Here is a 22,838-nt window from a genome sequence, read left to right as displayed (position 1 = left end):
TACAGGGTCAGCCGGCACCAAGAACTGCCAGTCGGATGTTGACCCTGTCAGGACTGTTCTCCACCTCAACACATTGCTTCATGCCCAGTGTTCTCCACCTCAACACATTGCTTCATGCCCAGTGTTCTCCACCTCAACACATTGCTTCATGCCCAGTGTTCTCCACCTCAACACATTGCTGCATGCCCAGTGTTCTCCACCTCAACACATTGCTTCATGCCCAGTGTTCTCCACCTCAACACATTGCTTCATGCCCAGTGTTCTCCACCTCAACACAATGCTTCATGCCCAGTGTTCTCCACCTCAACACATTGCTTCATGCCCAGTGTTCTCCACCTCAACACAATGCTTCATGCCCAGTGTTCTCCACCTCAACACATTGCTTCATGCCCAGTGTTCTCCACCTCAACACATTGCTTCATGCCCAGTGTTCTCCACCAAAACACATTGCTTCATGCCCAGTGTTCTCCACCTCAACACATTGCTGCATGCCCAGTGTTCTCCACCTCAACACATTGCTGCATGCCCAGTGTTCTCCACCTCAACACATTGCTTCATGCCCAGTGTTCTCCACCTCAACACATTGCTTCATGCCCAGTGTTCTCCACCTCAACACATTGCTGCATGCCCAGTGTTCTCCACCTCAACACATTGCTTCATGCCCAGTGTTCTCCACCTCAACACATTGCTGTATGCCCAGTGTTCTCCACCTCAACACATTGCTGCATGCCCAGTGTTCTCCACCTCAACACATTGCTGCATGCCCAGTGTTCTCCACCTCAACACATTGCTTCATGCCCAGTGTTCTCCACCTCAACACATTGCTTCATGCCCAGTGTTCTCCACCTCAACACATTGCTTCATGCCCAGTGTTCTCCACCTCAACACATTGCTGCATGCCCAGTGTTCTCCACCTCAACACATTGCTTCATGCCCAGTGTTCTCCACCTCAACACATTGCTGCATGCCCAGTGTTCTCCACCTCAACACATTGCTGCATGCCCAGTGTTCTCCACCTCAACACATTGCTGCATGCCCAGTGTTCTCCACCTCAACACATTGCTTCATGCCCAGTGTTCTCCACCTCAACACATTGCTTCATGCCCAGTGTTCTCCACCTCAACACATTGCTTCATGCCCAGTGTTCTCCACCTCAACACATTGCTTCATGCCCAGTGTTCTCCACCTCAACACATTGCTTCATGCCCAGTGTTCTCCACCTCAACACATTGCTTCATGCCCAGGTGCTACATTAAGATCTGCCTTATAGCCTTGGAAGCTGTTCTCCCATGGCCCAACACATTGCAGCAGCCCAGTGGGGATCCACCTAACAAATTGCAAATACCCAGTGTTCTACCTGGTAGGACACATTGCTCATGCCCAGTGTTCCCACCTCAACACATTGCTGGATGCCCAGTGTTCTCCACTCTCAACACATTGCTTAAATGCCCAGTGAACTGGACCTCAACACATTGCTGTATGCCCAGCTCACCAACCATTCTACACCACTGTTCTCCACCTCAGGAACTGGACCTGCTAGGAGAGCCCAGCTCACCACCATTCAACACCATTGCTGCAATGCAGTGTTCTCCACCTCAACACATTGCTGCATGCCCAGTGTTCTCCACCTCAACACATTGCTGGTCATGCCCAGTGTTCTCCACCTCAACACATTGCTGCTTAAATACAGTGTTCTGGACCTCAGTGTTCTCAACACATTGCTGCATGCCCATTTCTCCACCTAAATACATTGAACTGGACCTGGTAGGAGAGACCGCAGCTCACCAACCATTCTCCACCACTTAAATACAGGAACTGGACCTTGGAGAGACCCAGTGTTCTCCACCAACCATTCTACACCACTTAATGCAGGAACTGGACCTGGCTGTATGCCCAGTGTTCTCACCAACCATTGCCATGCCCCACTTAAATACAGGAACTGGACCCAGTAGGAGAGACCGCAGCACATTGCTGTATGCCATTCTCCACCACTTAAATACAGCTGGACCTGCCCAGTGTTCTCGCAGCTCACCAACCATTCTGCACCACTTAAATACAGGAACTGGACCTGGTTGCTGCATGCCCAGTGTTCTCACCAACCATTCTTCACCCAGTGTTCTACAGGAACTGGACATGGCTGCATGCCCAGTGTCACCAACCATTCAACACATTGCTTCATGCCCAGGTGCTCACCAAATTCCACATCTGCACTTAAATACCTTGGAACTGGACCTGGTAGGAGAGGCCGCAGCTCACTAACCATTCCACACCAATACAAATACAGGAACTGGACCTGGTAGGAGAGACCGCAGCTCACCAACCATTCTACACCACTTAAATACAGGAACTGGACCTGGTAGGAGAGACCGCAGCTCACCAACCATTCTACACCACTTAAATACAGGAACTGGACCTGGTAGGAGAGACCGCAGCTCACCAACCATTCTACACCACTTAAATACAGGAACTGGACCTGGTAGGAGAGACCGCAGCTCACCAACCATTCTACACCACTTAAATACAGGAACTGGACCTGGTAGGAGAGACCGCAGCTCACCAACCATTCCACACCACTTAAATACAGGAACTGGACCTGGTAGGAGAGACCGCAGCTCACCAACCATTCTACACCACTTAAATACAGGAACTGGACCTGGTAGGAGAGACCGCAGCTCACCAACCATTCTACACCACTTAAATACAGGAACTGGACCTGGTAGGAGAGACCGCAGCTCACCAACCATTCTACACCACTTAAATACAGGAACTGGACCTGGTAGGAGAGACCGCAGCTCACCAACCATTCTACACCACTTAAATACAGGAACTGGACCTGGTAGGAGAGACCGCAGCTCACCAACCATTCTACACCACTTAAATACAGGAACTGGACCTGGTAGGAGAGACCGCAGCTCACCAACCATTCTACACCACTTAAATACAGGAACTGGACCTGGTAGGAGAGACCGCAGCTCACCAACCATTCTACACCACTTAAATACAGGAACTGGACCTGGTAGGAGAGACCGCAGCTCACCAACCATTCTACACCACTTAAAAATACAGGAACTGGACCTGGTAGGAGAGACCGCAGCTCACCAACCATTCTACACCACTTAAATACAGGAACTGGACCTGGTAGGAGAGACCGCAGCTCACCAACCATTCTACACCACTTAAATACAGGAACTGGACCTGGTAGGAGAGACCGCAGCTCACCAACCATTCCACACCACTTAAATACAGGAACTGGACCTGGTAGGAGAGACCGCAGCTCACCAACCATTCTACACCACTTAAATACAGGAACTGGACCTGGTAGGAGAGACCGCAGCTCACCAACCATTCCACACCACTTAAATACAGGAACTGGACCTGGTAGGAGAGACCGCAGCTCACCAACCATTCCACACCACTTAAATACAGGAACTGGACCTGGTAGGAGAGACCGCAGCTCACCAACCATTCCACACCACTTAAATACAGGAACTGGACCTGGTAGGAGAGACCGCAGCTCACCAACCATTCTACACCACTTAAATACAGGAACTGGACCTGGTAGGAGAGACCGCAGCTCACCAACCATTCTACACCACTTAAATACAGGAACTGGACCTGGTAGGAGAGACCGCAGCTCACCAACCATTCTACACCACTTAAATACAGGAACTGGACCTGGTAGGAGAGACCGCAGCTCACCAACCATTCCACACCACTTAAATACAGGAACTGGACCTGGTAGGAGAGACCGCAGCTCACCAACCATTCTACACCACTTAAATACAGGAACTGGACCTGGTAGGAGAGACCGCAGCTCACCAACCATTCCACACCACTTAAATACAGGAACTGGACCTGGTAGGAGAGACCGCAGCTCACCAACCATTCTACACCACTTAAATACAGGAACTGGACCTGGTAGGAGAGACCGCAGCTCACCACAGGGGGTAGATCAACTTTAATACAGGAACTGGACCTGGTAGGAGAGACCGCAGCTCACCAACCATTCTACACCACTTAAATACAGGAACTGGACCTGGTAGGAGAGACCGCAGCTCACCACCATTCACACCACTTAAATACAGGAACTGGACCTGGTAGGATGACCGCAGCTCACCAACCATTCTACCCACAAATACAGGAACTGGACCTGGTAGGAGAGACTATAAGTCAAAAATACAGGACAACTTGGTTTCTCTTTATTTGTACTATTCACCAACCATTCTAACTTGTAGAACTGGACAGGAGAGACAACCATTCTACACCACTTACAGGAACTGGACCTGAAATACAGGAACTGGACCTGGATGACAGGAGAGACCGCAGCTCACCAACCATTCTACACCACTTAAATACAGGAACTGGACCTGTTAAAAGAGACCGCAGCTCACCAACCATTCCACACCACTTAAATACAGGAACTGGACCTGGTAGGAGAGATGGCCCTATTTGCAAAATCACCAACCATTCACACCAGCTCAAATACAGGAACTGGACCTCATTAGGAGAGACCGAAGCTCACCAACCATTCCACACCACTTAAATACAGGAACTGGACCTGGTAGGAGGACCGCAGCTCACCAACCATTCTCACCACTTAAATACAGGAACTGGACCTGGAGATAGGAGAGACCTTCCAGCTCACCAACCATTCTGCACCACTTAAATACAGGAACTGGACCTGGTAGGAGAGACCGCAGCTCACCAACCATTCCACACCACTTAAATAGGCAGGAACTGGCACCTGGTAAGACTCTCAGACCATGACAAACCATACTCTCTGATCTGATGAAACTTGGTCTGAATGCCAAATCACGTCTGGAGAAATCTGGCACCATCTCACCAACCATTGGCAGCACACCACTGTGGGGATAAATACAGGAACTGGACCTAGTCAGGATCGTAGGAGAGACCGCAGCTCACCAACCATTCTACACCACTCCACAGGAACTGGACCTGGTAGGAGAGACCAACAGCTCACCAACCATTCTACACCACTTAAATACAGGAACTGGACCTGGTAGGAGAGACCGCAGCTCACCAACCATTCTACACCACTGTAAAGAGTACAGGAACTGGACCTGGTAGGTTAGGACCGCAGCTCACCAACCATTCCACACCACTTAAATACAGGAACTGGACCTGGACCCCTAGGAGAGACCGCAGCTCACCAACCATTCTACACCACTAAATACAGGAACTGGACCTGGTAGTTAGAGACCCAGCTCACCAACCATTCCACACCACCCTAACTACAGGAACTGGACCTGGTAGGAGAGACCGCAGCTCACCAACCATTCTACACCCCTACAGTAAATACAGGAACTGGACCCCTGGTAGGAGTGACTAGCAGCTTAGGACCACAGGGGGTAGATCAACTTTAATAGTAGGAACTGGACCTGGTAGGAGGAGACCGCAGCTCACCACAGGGGGGTAGATCAACTTTAATGTACAGGAACTGGACCTGGTAGGAGAGACTAGCAGCTCACCACAGGGGTGTAGAGAGTTAGGGCCCCTTAAGTGTATAGTAGAGTTAGCCCCATCAATGTAATTGTCTGCATCACTTAATCCCCCACAAATATTTTTTAAAAAGATGTACTAGTAGAGTACGGTATAAGTCAAAGAGTTTGGACCCCTACAGTGAGTTTACTAGTTATTTGTACTATTTTCTAACTTGTAGAATAATGGCCCTAAGTAGATCAACTACTAGAAATAACCCCTATGGAATCATGCAGTAAAGTTAGCCACCCTTTGCCTTGATGACAGCTTAGGCACACTCCAGTGGCATTCTTCAACCAGCTTCATGAGGTAGTCACCTGGAATGCCCCTCAGTAGAGTGTAACTATGTGTGCCTTGTTAAAAGTACATTTGTAGAGTTTCCCCTACTTAATGCATTTAGGACCCCTCAGTTGAGTGTACTAGTAACAAGGTAGGGGTGGTATACAGAAGATGGGCCCTATTTGGTAAAATACCAAGTCCATATAGTAGAGTGGCAACAACAGTGTACAAAGTTAGGAAGAGAAAAAAAGTCCATCATTATTTTAAGACGTGAAGGTCAGTCCAGTAGAGTTAGGACCCCTACGGTAGAGTGTACTGAGAAGAGTTAGGGGAGAATGGTACTAGTAGAGAGGTGACCACAGAACCCGAGTGTACTAGTGACAGAGCTCAGTAGAGTACCTCTGTGGAGTTAGGAGAACCTTCCAGAGAGGACAACCATCTCTGCAGCACTCCACTAATCAGGCCTTTATGATAGAGGGGCCAGAGAGTTAGCCACTCCTCAGTAAAGAGTTAGCACATGACTGCAGGTTGGAGTTTGCCAAAGAGGCACCTAAAGACTCTCAGACCATGACAAACCATACCCCTACTGATCTGATGAAACTTGGTCTGAATGCCAGTAGCGTTAGGACCCCTGTCTGGAGTACTAGTAGATTGGCACCATCCCTACAGTGAAGCATGGTGGTGGCCCCTAGCATCATGATGTGGGGATGTTATTCAGCGGCAGGAACTGGGAGACTAACTGGGAGACAGTAGAGTGTACTAGTAGAGTTAGGGAAAGATGAACGGAGTTAAGTACAGAGAGTGTCCTAGTGATTAGAAATCCTGCTACAGTAGAGTGCACAAGTAGAGTTAGGGCCCCTACAGCAGAGTGTACTAGTAGAGTTAGGGCCCCTACTGTAGAGTGTACTAGTAACCCTAAGGGCCCTACAGCCAGAGTGTACTAGTAGAGTTAGGGCCCCTACTGTAGAGTGTACTAGTAGAGTTAGGGCCCCTACAGTAGAGTGTACTAGTAGAGTTAGGGCCCCTACAGTAGAGTGTACTAGTAGAGTTAGGGCCCCTACAGTAGAGTGTACTAGTAGAGTTAGGGCCCCTACGGCAGAGTGTACTAGTAGAGTTAGGACCCCTACAGTAGAGTGTACTAGTAGAGTTAGGACCCCTACAGTAGAGTGTACTAGTAGAGTTAGGACCCCTACAGTAGAGTGTACTAGTAGAGTTAGGGCCCCTACAGTAGAGTGTACTAGTAGAGTTAGGACCCCTACGGTAGAGTGTACTAGTAGAGTTAGGACCCCTACAGTAGAGTGTACTAGTAGAGTTAGGGCCCCTACAGTAGAGTGTACTAGTAGAGTTAGGGCCCCTACAGCAGAGTGTACTAGTAGAGTTAGGACCCCTACAGTAGAGTGTACTAGTAGAGTTAGGACCCCTACAGTAGAGTGTACTAGTAGAGTTAGGGCCCCTACAGTAGAGTGTACTAGTAGAGTTAGGGCCCCTACAGTAGAGTGTACTAGTAGAGTTAGGGCCCCTACAGTAGAGTGTACTAGTAGAGTTAGGGCCCCTACAGTAGAGTGTACTAGTAGAGTTAGGGCCCCTACAGTAGAGTGTACTAGTAGAGTTAGGGCCCCTACAGTAGAGTGTACTAGTAGAGTTAGGGCCCCTACAGTAGAGTGTACTAGTAGAGTTAGGGCCCCTACAGTAGAGTGTACTAGTAGAGTTAGGGCCCCTACTGTAGAGTGTACTAGTAGAGTTAGGGCCCCTACAGTAGAGTGTACTAGTAGAGTTAGGGCCCCTACAGTAGAGTGTACTAGTAGAGTTAGGGCCCCTACAGTAGAGTGTACTAGTAGAGTTAGGGCCCCTACAGTAGAGTGTACTAGTAGAGTTAGGGCCCCTACAGTAGAGTGTACTAGTAGAGTTAGGGCCCCTACAGTAGAGTGTACTAGTAGAGTTAGGGCCCCTACAGTAGAGTGTACTAGTAGAGTTAGGACCCCTACAGTAGAGTGTACTAGTAGAGTTAGGGCCCCTACAGTAGAGTGTACTAGTAGAGTTAGGGCCCCTACAGTAGAGTGTACTAGTAGAGTTAGGACCCCTACAGTAGAGTGTACTAGTAGAGTTAGGACCCCTACAGTAGAGTGTACTAGTAGAGTTAGGGCCCCTACAGTAGAGTGTACTAGTAGAGTTAGGACCCCTACAGTAGAGTGTACTAGTAGAGTTAGGACCCCTACAGTAGAGTGTACTAGTAGAGTTAGGACCCCTACAGTAGAGTGTACTAGTAGAGTTAGGGCCCCTACTGTAGAGTGTACTAGTAGAGTTAGGACCCCTACAGTAGAGTGTACTAGTAGAGTTAGGACCCCTACAGTAGAGTGTACTAGTAGAGTTAGGACCCCTACTGTAGAGTGTACTAGTAGAGTTAGGACCCCTACAGTAGAGTGTACTAGTAGAGTTAGGGCCCCTACAGTAGAGTGTACTAGTAGAGTTAGGACCCCTACAGTAGAGTGTACTAGTAGAGTTAGGACCCCTACAGTAGAGTGTACTAGTAGAGTTAGGACCCCTACAGTAGAGTGTACTAGTAGAGTTAGGGCCCCTACAGTAGAGTGCACTAGTAGAGTTAGGACCCCTACAGTAGAGTGTACTAGTAGAGTTAGGACCCCTACTGTAGAGTGTACTAGTAGAGTTAGGACCCCTACAGTAGAGTGTACTAGTAGAGTTAGGACCCCTACTGTAGAGTGTACTAGTAGAGTTAGGACCCCTACAGTAGAGTGTACTAGTAGAGTTAGGACCCCTACTGTAGAGTGTACTAGTAGAGTTAGGGCCCCTACTGTAGAGTGTACTAGTAGAGTTAGGACCCCTACAGTAGAGTGTACTAGTAGAGTTAGGACCCCTACTGTAGAGTGTACTAGTAGAGTTAGGGCCCCTACTGTAGAGTGTACTAGTAGAGTTAGGACCCCTACAGTAGAGTGTACTAGTAGAGTTAGGACCCCTACAGTAGAGTGTACTAGTAGAGTTAGGACCCCTACAGTAGAGTGTACTAGTAGAGTTAGGGCCCCTACAGTAGAGTGCACAAGTAGAGTTAGGGCCCCTACAGTAGAGTGTACTAGTAGAGTTAGGGCCCCTACAGTAGAGTGTACTAGTTAGGGCCCCTAGTTAGAGTTAGGGCCCCTACAGCAGAGTGTACTAGTAGAGTTAGGGCCCCTACTGTAGAGTGTACTAGTAGAGTTAGGGCCCCTACAGCAGAGTGTACTAGTAGAGTTAGGGCCCCTACAGTAGAGTGTACTAGTAGAGTTAGGACCCCTACAGTAGAGTGTACTAGTAGAGTTAGGACCCCTACAGTAGAGTGTACTAGTAGAGTTAGGACCCCTACAGTAGAGTGTACTAGTAGAGTTAGGGCCCCTACAGTAGAGTGTACTAGTAGAGTTAGGGCCCCTACAGTAGAGTGTACTAGTAGAGTTAGGGCCCCTACAGTAGAGTGTACTAGTAGAGTTAGGGCCCCTACAGTAGAGTGTACTAGTAGAGTTAGGGCCCCTACAGTAGAGTGTACTAGTAGAGTTAGGACCCCTACAGTAGAGTGTACTAGTAGAGTTAGGACCCCTACAGTAGAGTGTACTAGTAGAGTTAGGGCCCCTACAGCAGAGTGTAATAGTAGAGTTAGGGCCCCTACAGCAGAGTGTACTAATAGAGTTAGGACCCCTACAGTAGAGTGTACTAGTAGAGTTAGGGCCCCTACAGTAGAGTGTACTAGTAGAGTTAGGGCCCCTACAGTAGAGTGTACTAGTAGAGTTAGGGCCCCTACAGTAGAGTGTACTAGTAGAGTTAGGGGGCCCCTACAGTAGAGTGTACTAGTAGAGTTAGGGCCCCTACAGTAGAGTGTACTAGTAGAGTTAGGGCCCCTACAGCAGAGTGTACTAGTAGAGTTAGGGCCCCTACAGCAGAGTGTACTAGTAGAGTTAGGGCCCCTACAGTAGAGTGTACTAGTAGAGTTAGGGCCCCTACAGTAGAGTGTACTAGTAGAGTTAGGGCCCCTACAGCAGAGTGTACTAGTAGAGTTAGGGCCCCTACAGCAGAGTGTACTAGTAGAGTTAGGGCCCCTACAGTAGAGTGTACTAGTAGAGTTAGGGCCCCTACAGTAGAGTGTACTAGTAGAGTTAGGGCCCCTACAGTAGAGTGTACTAGTAGAGTTAGGGCCCCTACAGTAGAGTGTACTAGTAGAGTTAGGGCCCCTACAGTAGAGTGTACTAGTAGAGTTAGGGCCCCTACAGTAGAGTGTACTAGTAGAGTTAGGGCCCCTACAGTAGAGTGTACTAGTAGAGTTAGGGCCCCTACAGTAGAGTGTACTAGTAGAGTTAGGGCCCCTACAGCAGAGTGTACTAGTAGAGTTAGGGCCCCTACAGCAGAGTGTACTAGTAGAGTTAGGGCCCCTACAGTAGAGTGTACTAGTAGAGTTAGGGCCCCTACAGTAGAGTGTACTAGTAGAGTTAGGGCCCCTACAGCAGAGTGTACTAGTAGAGTTAGGGCCCCTACAGTAGAGTGTACTAGTAGAGTTAGGGCCCCTACAGTAGAGTGTACTAGTAGAGTTAGGGCCCCTACAGTAGAGTGTACTAGTAGAGTTAGGGCCCCTACAGTAGAGTGTACTAGTAGAGTTAGGGCCCCTACAGCAGAGTGTACTAGTAGAGTTAGGGTCCCTACAGCAGAGTGTACTAGTAGAGTTAGGGCCCCTACTGTAGAGTGTACTAGTAGAGTTAGGGCCCCTACAGTAGAGTGTACTAGTAGAGTTAGGGCCCCTACAGCAGAGTGTACTAGTTGAGGGACTGGGAGACCGGATCGAAACATCTCTGGAGAGACCTGAAAATAACTGTTCAGGGACGCTCCCCATCCAACCTGACAGAGCTTGAGAGGCTCTGCAGAGAAGAATGGGAGAAACTCCACAAAGACAGGTATGCCAGGCTTGTAGCGTCATACCCAGGAAGAGTCACAACGCATCACTGGGGGCAAACTACCTGCCCTCCAGGACACATACACCACCCGATGTCACAGGAAGGCCAAAAAGATTGTCAAGGACAACAACCACCCGAGCCACTGCCTGTTCACCCCTGTTATCATCCAGAAGGCGAAGTCAGTACAGGTGCATCAAAGCTGGGACCGAGAGACTGAGAAACAGCTTCTATCTCAAGGCCTTCAGACTGTATACCGCCGTCACTAACTCAGAGAAGCCGCTGCCTACATACAGACTCAAATCTCTGGCCACTTTAATAAATGAATCACTAGTCACTTTAATAATGTTTACATATCTTACATTACTCATCTCATATGTATATACTGCACTCTATATCATCTACTGCATCTTGCCTATGCTGTTCAGCCATCACCCATCCATATATTTACATGTACATATTCATATTCATTCCTTTAGATTTGTGTGCATAAGGTGGTTGTTGTAAAATTGTTAGATGACTTGTTAGATATTACTGCACTGTCTGAACTAGAAGCACAAGCATTTAGTTACACTCACATTATCATCTGCTAACCATGTGAATGTGACCAATAACATCTGATTTGATTTGATTTGATTTGAGTCAACGCTTTAATCACTGCCGAAGGTGCTTCAACAAATTAGTGAGAAAAGGGTCTGAATACTTATGTAAATGTGATATTTCAGTTTTTTTTTTTTTCTAATACTGTCAAGCCTTACAGCTTTTTATGTCTCTATTTTGGTTTGGTCAGGGTGTGATTTGGGTGGGCATTCTATGTTCATTTTTCTATGATTTGTATTTCTGTGTGTTTGGCCGGCAGCTGTCTATCATTGTCTCTGATTGAGAACCATACTTAGGTACCCTTTTCCCCCACCTGTATTTGTGGGTAGTGGTCTATGTGTAGTGAGTGGCCTGTGAGCACTACGTAGCGGTACGTTAGTTACTGTTTGTTGGCGACATTACAAATAAACAAAACTAAAATGTACGCTTACCACGCTGCACATTGGTCCACTTCTTCAGACCAACGTGACAAATACATTTCTAAAAATCTGTTTTTGCTTTGTCATATTGGGTATTGATTGAGGAAGGGGGTAAAAACAACATTTAATCAATTTTAGAATAACTAACAAAGTGTGGAAAAAGTCAAGGGGTCTGAATACTTTCCGAAGGCACTGTATATATAAAGGAGACATATATATATATATATATATATAGGAGAGACCTTAGACATATATATATATATACGTAGGAGACATCTTAATCAGATGAGAAAGTTCCTAAACAGAATGATTCCTTTTGGCCCAGATCTGAACAAGTAGAGCTCAACAAGTATACCTAAAGCCCTGTTTATACCTGCCGCTAAGGCGCGTCCTCCATCCTGATCATGTCCAGATCTTGTCTGTTTACACTTAAAAGATCTGATCACATTACATTGCATCTTTTAATCCTCTCCGCGAAAAATGTGGTCATAATCAGAAAGAAAGAGGACAAGATCAGGACAAAGGCTCCATGTTAGAACTAGTTATGAACAGGGCGAGAGAGAGCAGTAGAAGGTTCCTGAATCCGTTTAGGTCATGAACGTAAAACTATAAGAAGCCAGACAGCAGTGTCCAAAAGACTGATGGGAGTCTCAACCCACTGGCAATACCATGTCATTTCAACGTGGAGATTTGGGTAATATTTTGTTGATATCAATGAGATTCCAACCAATTTTGATTAAAATTGACGAGAATACAAATGTCTTTTCACACACAGTCAAAAGTTTGTTGAATTCCCAATGTGATATCACTACGCTTTCAACCCTCTACTGTATGAGCACAACCAAGTTCCAATGTAAAATCAATGTTACCTTCGTTTGTGAGATAGCCTAAACGTTATTACTGTATTCTTTAACATTTATTTTTTGGTTGAGTTAGAGACGTGAATCCAACATATCATTTGTTAACTGATGGACAAGTTAATAGGCTATTGACTGTATTGAAAAAGTGATGTTTAATTGTGTTTTGTTGTCAGCGCAATGTATCCTTGGACAGCTCCTTGGACAGCTCCTTGGACAGCTCCTTGGATAGCTCATTGGATAGCTCCTTGGATAGCTCCTCGGATAGCTCCTTGGATAGCTCCTTGGACAGCTCCTTGGACAGCTTCTTGGACAGCTCCTTGGATAGCTCCTTGGATAGCTCCTTGGATAGCTCCTCGGATAGCTCCTTGGATAGCTCCTTGGATAGCTCCTTGGATAGCTCCTTGGACAGCTCCTTGGACAGCTTCTTGGACAGCTCCTTGGATAGCTCCTTGGATAGCTCCTTGGATAGCTCCTTGGATAGCTCCTCGGATAGCTCCTCGGATAGCTCCTTGGATAGCTCCTTGGACAGCTCTTTGGATAGCTCCTTGGACAGCTCCTTGGACAGCTCCTTGGACAGCTTCTTGGACAGCTCCTTGGATAGCTCCTTGGATAGCTCCTTGGACAGCTCCTTGGATAGCTCCTTGGACAGCTCCTTGGATAGCTCCTTGGATAGCTCCTTGGATAGCTCCTCGGATAGCTCCTCGGATAGCTCCTCGGATAGATCCTTGGATAGCTCCTTGGACAGCTCCTTGGACAGCTTCTTGGACAGCTCCTTGGATAGCTCCTTGGATAGCTCCTTGGATAGCTCCTTGGATAGCTCCTTGGACAGCTCCTTGGATAGCTCCTTGGATAGCTCCTTGGACAGGTCCTTGGATAGCTCCTTGGATAGCTCCTTGGATAGCTCCTTGGACAGCTCCTTGGACAGCTCCTTGGATAGCTCCTTGGACAGCTCCTTGGATAGCTGCTTGGATAGCTCCTTGGATAGCTCCTTGGACAGGTCCTTGGATAGCTCCTTGGATAGCTCCTTGGATAGCTCCTTGGAATACTTGGACAGCTCCTTGGATAGCTCCTTGGACAGCTCCTTGGATAGCTCCTTGGGTAGCTCCTTGGATAGCTCCTTGGATAGCTCCTTGGATAGCTCCTTGGACAGCTCCTTGGACAGCTCCTTGGATAGCTCCTTGGACAGCTCCTTGGATAGCTCCTTGGACAGCTCCTTGGATAGCTCCTTGGATAGCTCCTTGGATAGCTCCTTGGACAAGACCTTGGATAGCTCCTTGGATAGCTCCTTGGATAGCTCCTTGGACAGCTCCTTGGACAGGTCCTTGGACAGCTCCTTGGATAGCTCCTTGGATAGCTCCTTGGACAAGACCTTGGATAGCTCCTTGGATAGCTCCTTGGATAGCTCCTTGGACAAGTCCTTGGATAGCTCCTTGGATAGCTCCTTGGACAGCTCCTTGGACAGCTCCTTCTGTGCCACCTATATGTAACTGTCTATGTTCAGTTGAACCCTGGGTTGAATTGAAACAATAGCTGTTGATGACTTCCCTAATGCTACATAGGCCTAAATAGCATCAATGAGGATATATGAGTGATAAAGTATGGATGCATTTCATTTGCTCTGTTAAAACCTCTAGAAGGACTTTGATAGCGACAGTGAACCTATTAAATGGAGGGAGATATATATTTTTTTCAAATCCAATGTATTTTCCACATAGTTTCTACATCACAATACGAGGACAAATTACATTGACCAGTTTATGCCCAGTGGAAATGATTTAATGATGGATTTAACATGGTTCAATGTTGGGGTTAAAATATTACATTTCATGCATGTCTGTCTCGAAAATAATGTACCAGGAAATGAAGAAAATCTGAAAATACTCAAATACAACATCCACATTAAAGGGTATTCCTCTGCGTGTATTCTAACCATGACCATTTAACATTGAGATGAATCAGGCTAATCCAGGATATATTGAGGGTTACAACCTGAGCTACGACCTTCTCACATTCCCAGAATACCATGTGTCTGAGAGGCAGAGGGTTTGTGTTAGGGGGGATGTGGGGCGCTCTACCCGGAGGCATGTCAGGGGGGGGTCTTAACTCACCATGTGTATACAGCTTCCTTCGTGGTTTTTATTTTCCACTTTGAACTTTGCCCCAGAGCAGTTGAAATAAAATAGCCTTGTGGACCAGGTGAGTGTTATCAGGGTTCTGCAGGTGATGGCGAGTTGGATACTCAGTTGTGAGCAGTTGAAAAGGCCAGTTAGGTGGATGGAAAGCAACATGGCAAGTAGGACACACAGACATTTTAACAGTGTAACCCAATGCCCTAACTCAGTGGTTTTCCAACCTCTCCTCTGGGAACTCCAGACGTTTCATCATTCATGTTATAACACTGAACAATCTCACCTGGTTCATCATTCATGTTATAACACTGAACAATCTCACCTGGTTCATCATTCATGTTATAACACTGAACAATCTCACCTGGTTCATCATTCATGTTATAACACTGAACAATCTCACCTGGTTCATCATTCATGTTATAACACTGAACAATCTCACCTGGTTCATCATTCATGTTATAACACTGAACAATCTCACCTGGTTCATCATTCATGTTATAACACTGAACAATCTCACCTGGTTCATCATTCATGTTATAACACTGAACAATCTCACCTGGTTCATCATTCATGTTATAACACTGAACAATCTCACCTGGTTCATCTTGATGATTAGTTGACGAGCTGTGGAATCCTTCTAATACATGGAACGGTTGGGAGTCCCCGAGGACATGTTGGAGAAACACTGGGTTAGGGAAATGGCTGGGGGTCCCCGAGGACATGTTGGAGAAACACTGGGTTAGGGAAATGGCTGGGGGTCCCCGAGGACATGTTGGAGAAACACTGGGTTAGGGAAATGGCTGGGGGTCCCCGAGGACATGTTGGAGAAACACTGGGTTAGGGAAATGGCTGGGGGTCCCTGGTGAGAGGTTGGAGAAACACTGGGTTAGGGAAATGGCTGGGGGTCCCTGGTGAGAGGTTGGAGAAACACTGGGTTAGGGAAATGGCTGGGGGTCCCTGGTGAGAGGTTGGAGAAACACTGGGTTAGGGAAATGGCTGGGGGTCCCTGGTGAGAGGTTGGAGAAACACTGGGTTAGGGAAATGGCTGGGGGTCCCTGGTGAGAGGTTGGAGAAACACTGGGTTAGGCCATCTTAATGGTTCCACCAACTAGTCCTTCCAGCAACATGTTGGAGAAAACACTGGGTTAGGGAAAAACTGGGGGTCCCTGGTGAGAGGTTGGAGAAACACTGGGTTAGGGAAATGGCTGGGGTCCCTGGTGAGCTATTTGGAAAACACTGGCTTAGGAAATGGACTGGGGGTCCCTGGTGAGAGGTTGGAGAAACACTGGGTTAGGGAAATGGCTGGGGGTCCCTGGTGAGAGGTTGGAGAAACACTGGGTTAGGGAAATGGCTGGGGTCCCTGGTGAGAGGTTGGAGAAACACTGGGTTAGGGAAATGGTTGGGAGTCACAGGACATGTTGGAGAAACACTGGGTTAGGGAAATGGCTGTAACACACACACACACACACACACACACACACACACGCCCTGGTGAGAGGTTGGAGAAACACTGGGTTAGGGAAATGGCTGGGGGTCCCTGGTGAGAGGTTGGAGAAACACTGGGTTAGGGAAATGGCTGTCCCTGGTGAGAGGTTGGAGAAACACTGGGTTAGGGAAATGGCTGGGGGTCCCTGGTGAGAGGTTGGAGAAACACTGGGTTTTATAGGAAATGGCTGGGGGTCCCTGGTGAGATTGGAGAAACAAATGTTTTCAGGGGGCTGGGGGCCCTGTCTGTGGGAAAACACTGGGTTAGGGCAAATGGCTGGGGGTCCCTTCAGGTTTTAGAGGTTGGACCAACACTGGGTTAGGGGAAATGGCTGGGGTCCCTGGTGAGAGGTTGGAGAACACAAACTGGTTTGTTATAAATGGCTCAAAAAAGGGGTCCCTGGTGAGAGGTTGGAGTAAACAGCTGATTATCATTCTTTTTATGTTTGCCATCTTTCATCATGCATTTACTCTTACCAACTAACCCTAACCTTCCAGCAACCTAACCTAATGTTCCACTAACCCTGGGAAATCAACACTAACCTTCCAGCAACCAAACCCAACCAAACATTCCCCCAACCTAACCATTCCCAGAGAATATCTGGGAGGAAGGTGATAGTCTACCTGCTATTTAAATACACCACATGGCTCTAATTAAGACAGAGACTGCATTAAAGGTCATGTCCCCCCATTACACGTGACCATCACAAGGTGACACACACACATTCACACACCACATTACCCCCATTAGCAGAGACTTCATTAAAGGTCATGTTCCCTCATTAGCACAGACACACAAAGGTAATGTTCCCCCATTAGCAGAGACTTCATTAAAGGTAATGTTCCCCATTAGCATAGACTGCATTAAAGGTAATGTTCCCCCATTAGCAGAGACTTCATTAAACCTAATGTTCCCTGCCCTAATGCCCTTAACAGTGTAATGTATCAGACCTGCATTAAAGGAATGTTTCCCCATAGTAGAACAAAAGAAATGTTCCCAGCTGAAACTGATTAAAGGTTGTTCATCACAGGACTGCATTAAAGGTAATGCCCCATGAACACATATAGACAGTGGATACAGTCCAGTTTATGTTCCACAATACCAAACGCCCAGTGGTGGGCCCGTCAGAGCTCTTTGTTTTTATACTGGAATTCAATTGTGGAATAGCCTCCCATTAGCCGATTATCTGTTCCCCCATAGCAGAGACAAATGTTTTCAGAGGGCAGGTTCCCCATTAGCCTGACTGCATTAAAGGAAATGTTCCCCGTTAGCAGAGATGACTCAAAGGTAATGTTCCTTCAGGTTTTAATTGTTCCCCATTAGCAGAGACTGCATTAAAGGTAATGTTCCCCATCAGCCTGCATTAAAGGTAATGTTCACCAAACTTGACTGCATTATAGGTAATGTTCCCAAAAAAGCAATGGCTTTTTAATGTTCCCCCATCAGCAGAGACTGCATTTCTGTTCCCCATCAGCAGAGACTGCATTAAATGGTCCTTTTTCCCCAGTTAGCAGAGACTGCATTAAAGTAATGTCCCCCCATCAGCAGAGACTGCTTATTAAATACTGTTTTAAAGAGACTGCAATCAATCAGATGTTCCCCCATCAGCAAACTCAGATCTCAGACTGAGACTGCATTACAGGTACATGTACTCATCAGCAGAGAATATCTGGGAGGAATGGTGAGAGACTGCATTAAAGGTGTTCCCCCTTTAACAGAGACTGCATTGTTCCCCATCAGCATCAATACCAATGCATTAAAGGTGTTCCCCCAGTTAGCAGAGACTGCATTAAAGGTAATGTTCCCCCATCAGCAGAGACTGCATTAAAGGTAATGTTCCCCCATCAGCAGAGACTGCATTAAAGGTAATGTTCCCCCATCAGCAGAGACTGCATTAAAGGTAATGTTCCCCAGTTAGCAGAGACTGCATTAAAGGTAATGTTCCCCCATCAGCAGAGACTGCATTAAAGGTAATGTTCCCCCATTAGCAGAGACTGCATTAAAGGTAATGTTCCCCCATCAGCAGAGACTGCATTAAAGGTAATGTTCCCCCATCAGCAGAGACTGCATTAAAGGTAATGTTCCCCATCAGCAGAGACTGCATTAAAGGTAATGTTCCCCCATTAGCAGAGACTGCATTAAAGGTAATGTTCCCCCATTAGCAGAGACTGCATTAAAGGTAATGTTCCCCCATCAGCAGAGACTGCATTAAAGGTAATGTTCCCCCATTAGCAGAGACTGCATTAAAGGTAATGTTCCCCCATCAGCAGAGACTGCATTAAAGGTAATGTTCCCCCATCAGCAGAGACTGCATTAAAGGTAATGTTCCCCCATCAGCAGAGACTGCATTAAAGGTAATGTTCCCCAGTTAGCAGAGACTGCATTAAAGGTAATGTTCCCCGTTAGCAGAGACTGCATTAAAGGTAATGTTCCCCCGTTAGCAGAGACTGCATTAAAGGTAATGTTCCCCCATCAGCAGAGACTGCATTAAAGGTAATGTTCCCCCGTTAGCAGAGACTGCATTGAAGGTAATGTTCCCCCGTAAGCAGAGACTGCATTAAAGGTAATGTTCCCCCTTTAGCAGAGACTGCATTAAAGGTAATGTTCCCCCGTAAGCAGAGACTGCATTAAAGGTAATGTTCCCCCCATTAGCAGAGACTGCTTTCACAGTAAACTCTGCATGTCTAGAAATTAATCAATGACCTTAAATGACCTTAAATGTTCTGTCATGAAACCTGTAATGCTTCATCATACAGACTGAATAGAGCACTAAGTGTATATGTAGATAAAGACAATAATATATATTTTAATTAAAGCACATTAATAAACACAAAGAGAAAATGTCACAGCCTACATTTGTGAGGCGTTTGAAGCAAACAGAGTAGGTCTAACTGAATACATGTATTCTTCAATAAACATTATTTTCTTTAAATATAAATGATTGGCATTTCTCTTTGTGCTCTTCTTAGTGAAGAATGTGATCTATATTTTGAATGTTTCAAAATATTAATTGGTGTGACTATTTAATCTCAGGTATTTTCACTTAACTTGGTGATGTGAGTCACTCTCCCCAGCCATCATCATCATAACCCATAACAGCTTACACATTTTATCATATAGTCATATTTTATCATATTTTATCATGTCATATTTTATCATATAGTCATTGCATTTTTTATAGCAATAATTGTATTTTTTTTTATCAATAATTTAATTTATATATATCAATAATTCCAACTTTTGATAGAAATAATGAAATGTTTGGTATAAAGAAATTCATGGATAAAACACATTTTTATATTGAAAAATACAGTCCATTTTTTTAATATCAAATGTTTTAATGAATGTTTAAAAATTTCTCATACCTAAATAATGTTGTTGACTCATCCTATACTCATATTTGTGGCCAGAGCATAATAAATTGGAGAATAAAAAACCCCCCCACCTCAAACTTGTATTTCTAAACATACCTTGCCATGTCTTCATCGAGGATGATGTCATCCTGAGGAGAATGAGCTGGCCAATTAGTGGTCTACTCGCATTGGTATACCCACACACCATTATGTTGTTGCGGTACAGCCACACCATTCCAACACAGAAAAATTGCTTTCTAACATCCTTCATTGATATTTTTGGGGAAGGAAAATTATTTCACTTATGTTCTAATTAATTATAGGTCATATTTCATATCGACCTGTTCTGAATATTGTGTCCCCATCGTCCCCTGTGGCAATTTCAACTATGGTCCTGTATGTGTGTGTGCGTGTGTGTGTGGGGGGGGGCGTGAGTGTGTGTGTATGTCTGTGAGTGTTCAGGTATCACCACTGCTCAATGCAGCTATAAAGAGGCCGCTGTGCAGACAGGAATATCAGTTCTCCTTTACTTCTGCATCACCGACAGGAGAGGAGAGACCACTGCACTGCGCTCTAAAGCCTACTGGACATCTTTGAACAGACTTTTAGCAGACAGCAACAATGTGGGTCTCTGCAGGAACATAGCAGTCTGGAACCCAACAGGATTCTGTCAGTGTCGTCAGTCAACATTCTACTCACTATGGGATTCTATGTAGTCTGATCAACATTCTACTCACTATGGGATTCTATGTAGTCTGATCAACATTCTACTCACTATGGGATTCTATGTAGTCTGATCAACATTCTACTCACTATGGGATTCTATGTAGTCTGATCAACATTCTACTCACTATGGGATTCTATGTAGTCTGATCAACATTCTACTCACTATGGGATTCTATGTAGTCTGATCAACATTCTACTCACTATGGGATTCTATGCAGTCTGATCTTTATTTTGTACTTTTTCATATTTTATTCATAATTTTTTTTGTGTGCTCTTTTTTGTTCCAGTTTTTTTTTTATATATCTGATGTGGTATGGCTAATGTTTCTCTGATGGATCTGGGAGTTCTACTTTTAATTGGACTAGCAGCTGTCTTTGCAAATGGTAAGTTTGAAGAATGATCTGTTTCATCTGAGTTGAGTTATTGTACTGTTGTTTCTGCTGGAGAGACAGGGCACTGAGAGAATAAAAACTCCTGAGTTGAGTTATTGTACTGTTGTTTCTGCTGGAGAGACAGGGCACTGAGAGAATAAAAACTCCTGAGTTGAGTTATTGTACTGTTGTTTCTGCTGGAGAGACAGGGCACTGAGAGAATAAAAACTCCTGAGTTGAGTTATTGTACTGTTGTTTCTGCTGGAGAGACAGGACACTGAGAGAATAAAAACTCCTGAGTTGAGTTATTGTACTGTTGTTTCTGCTGGAGAGACAGGACACTGAGAGAATAAAAACTCCTGAGTTGAGTTATTGTAAACTGTTGTTTCTGCTGGAGAGACAGGGCACTGAGAGAATAAATACTCCTGAGTTGAGTTAGTAAACTGTTGTTTCTGCTGGAGAGACAGGGCACTGAGAGAATAAAAACTCCTGAGTTGAGTTAGTAAACTGTTGTTTCTGCTGGAGAGACAGGGCACTGAGAGAATAAAAACTCCTGAGTTGAGTTATTGTACTGTTGTTTCTGCTGGAGAGACAGGGCACTGAGAGAATAAAAACTCCTGAGTTGAGTTATTGTACTGCTGTTTCTGCTGGAGAGACAGGACACTGAGAGAATAAAAACTCCTGAGTTGAGTTATTGTACTGTTGTTTCTGCTGGAGAGACAGGACACTGAGAGAATAAAAACTCCTGAGTTGAGTTATTGTACTGTTGTTTCTGCTGGAGAGACAGGGCACTGAGAGAATAAATACTCCTGAGTTGAGTTAGTAAACTGTTGTTTCTGCTGGAGAGACAGGACACTGAGAGAATAAATACTCCTGAGTTGAGTTATTGTACTGTTGTTTCTGCTGGAGAGACAGGGCACTGAGAGAATAAAAACTCCTGAGTTGAGTTATTGTACTGCTGTTTCTGCTGGAGAGACAGGGCACTGAGAGAATAAAAACTCCTGAGTTGAGTTAGTAAACTGTTGTTTCTGCTGGAGAGACAGGACACTGAGAGAATAAAAACTCCTGAGTTGAGTTAGTAAACTGTTGTTTCTGCTGGAGAGACAGGGCACTGAGAGAATAAATACTGCTGAGTTGAGTTAGTAAACTGTTGTTTCTGCTGGAGAGACAGGACACTGAGAGAATAAAAACTCCTGAGTTGAGTTATTGTACTGTTGTTTCTGCTGGAGAGACAGGACACTGAGAGAATAAATACTCCTGAGTTGAGTTAGTAAACTGTTGTTTCTGCTGGAGAGACAGGGCACTGAGAGAATAAAAACTCCTGAGTTGAGTTAGTAAACTGTTGTTTCTGCTGGAGAGACAGGACACTGAGAGAATAAATACTCCTGAGTTGAGTTAGTAAACTGTTGTTTCTGCTGGAGAGACAGGACACTGAGAGAATAAATACTCCTGAGTTGAGTTATTGTACTGTTGTTTCTGCTGGAGAGACAGGACACTGAGAGAATAAAAACTCCTGAGTTGAGTTAGTAAACTGTTGTTTCTGCTGGAGAGACAGGACACTGAGAGAATAAAAACTCCTGAGTTGAGTTAGTAAACTGTTGTTTCTGCTGGAGAGACAGGGCACTGAGAGAATAAATACTCCTGAGTTGAGTTAGTAAACTGTTGTTTCTGCTGGAGAGACAGGACACTGAGAGAATAAAAACTCCTGAGTTGAGTTAGTAAACTGTTGTGTCTGCTGGAGAGACAGGGCACTGAGAGAATAAATACTGCTGAGTTGAGTTAGTAAACTGTTGTTTCTGCTGGAGAGACAGGACACTGAGAGAATAAATACCAGTAGTCTACATTCGATGTAAACTGAACTTTTACTTTTATTAGTCTACTTCAATACTTTAAATGTATCTTCCTGTGAAGAATTATCAGAACATGAAGGTCCTTCGAAGAAGTAGCAGTAATGTTCATGTATGTATAAGATTTCATGAATGTGTATTTAATATATCAGTGTCAGTGCTTCAAGTTGAAATATGTTTAAAGTTTTTCTTTCAAGATTATTAATTTTATATTGATTATTACTTTTGAATATTAATTTAAATGAGGAGCATTCATTACCGATTAAAAAAAAAAAAAAGATTTTGAAGGTTGGGGGTTTGGGCACGTTTACTCAGTGACTCTGCAGTGTCCTTTGAGACCACGGTCCTAA

The 22,838-nt window shown here is 45.4% G+C and overlaps 1 protein-coding gene across 1 annotated transcript in view; it reads left to right on the top strand.

Annotated features, from left to right (window-relative positions):
* Window positions 1–20,079: 20,079 nt before the first annotated feature.
* Window positions 20,080–22,838, top strand: part of LOC127910540 (endothelin-3) — a gene marked incomplete at its 3' end in the record, with an annotated part of 82,983 nt that continues 80,224 nt past the window's right edge. Inside the window, exon 1 of the mRNA XM_052474588.1 lies at window positions 20,080–20,653. Within this exon, the coding sequence (XP_052330548.1) occupies window positions 20,584–20,653 (70 nt within the window). The remainder of the gene's footprint in view (window positions 20,654–22,838) is intronic.

This window comes from Oncorhynchus keta, chromosome 21 (assembly GCF_023373465.1).
Source record: "Oncorhynchus keta strain PuntledgeMale-10-30-2019 chromosome 21, Oket_V2, whole genome shotgun sequence".
Taxonomy (NCBI): domain Eukaryota; kingdom Metazoa; phylum Chordata; class Actinopteri; order Salmoniformes; family Salmonidae; genus Oncorhynchus; species Oncorhynchus keta.
This window is presented reverse-complemented; position numbering and strand designations above follow the sequence as displayed.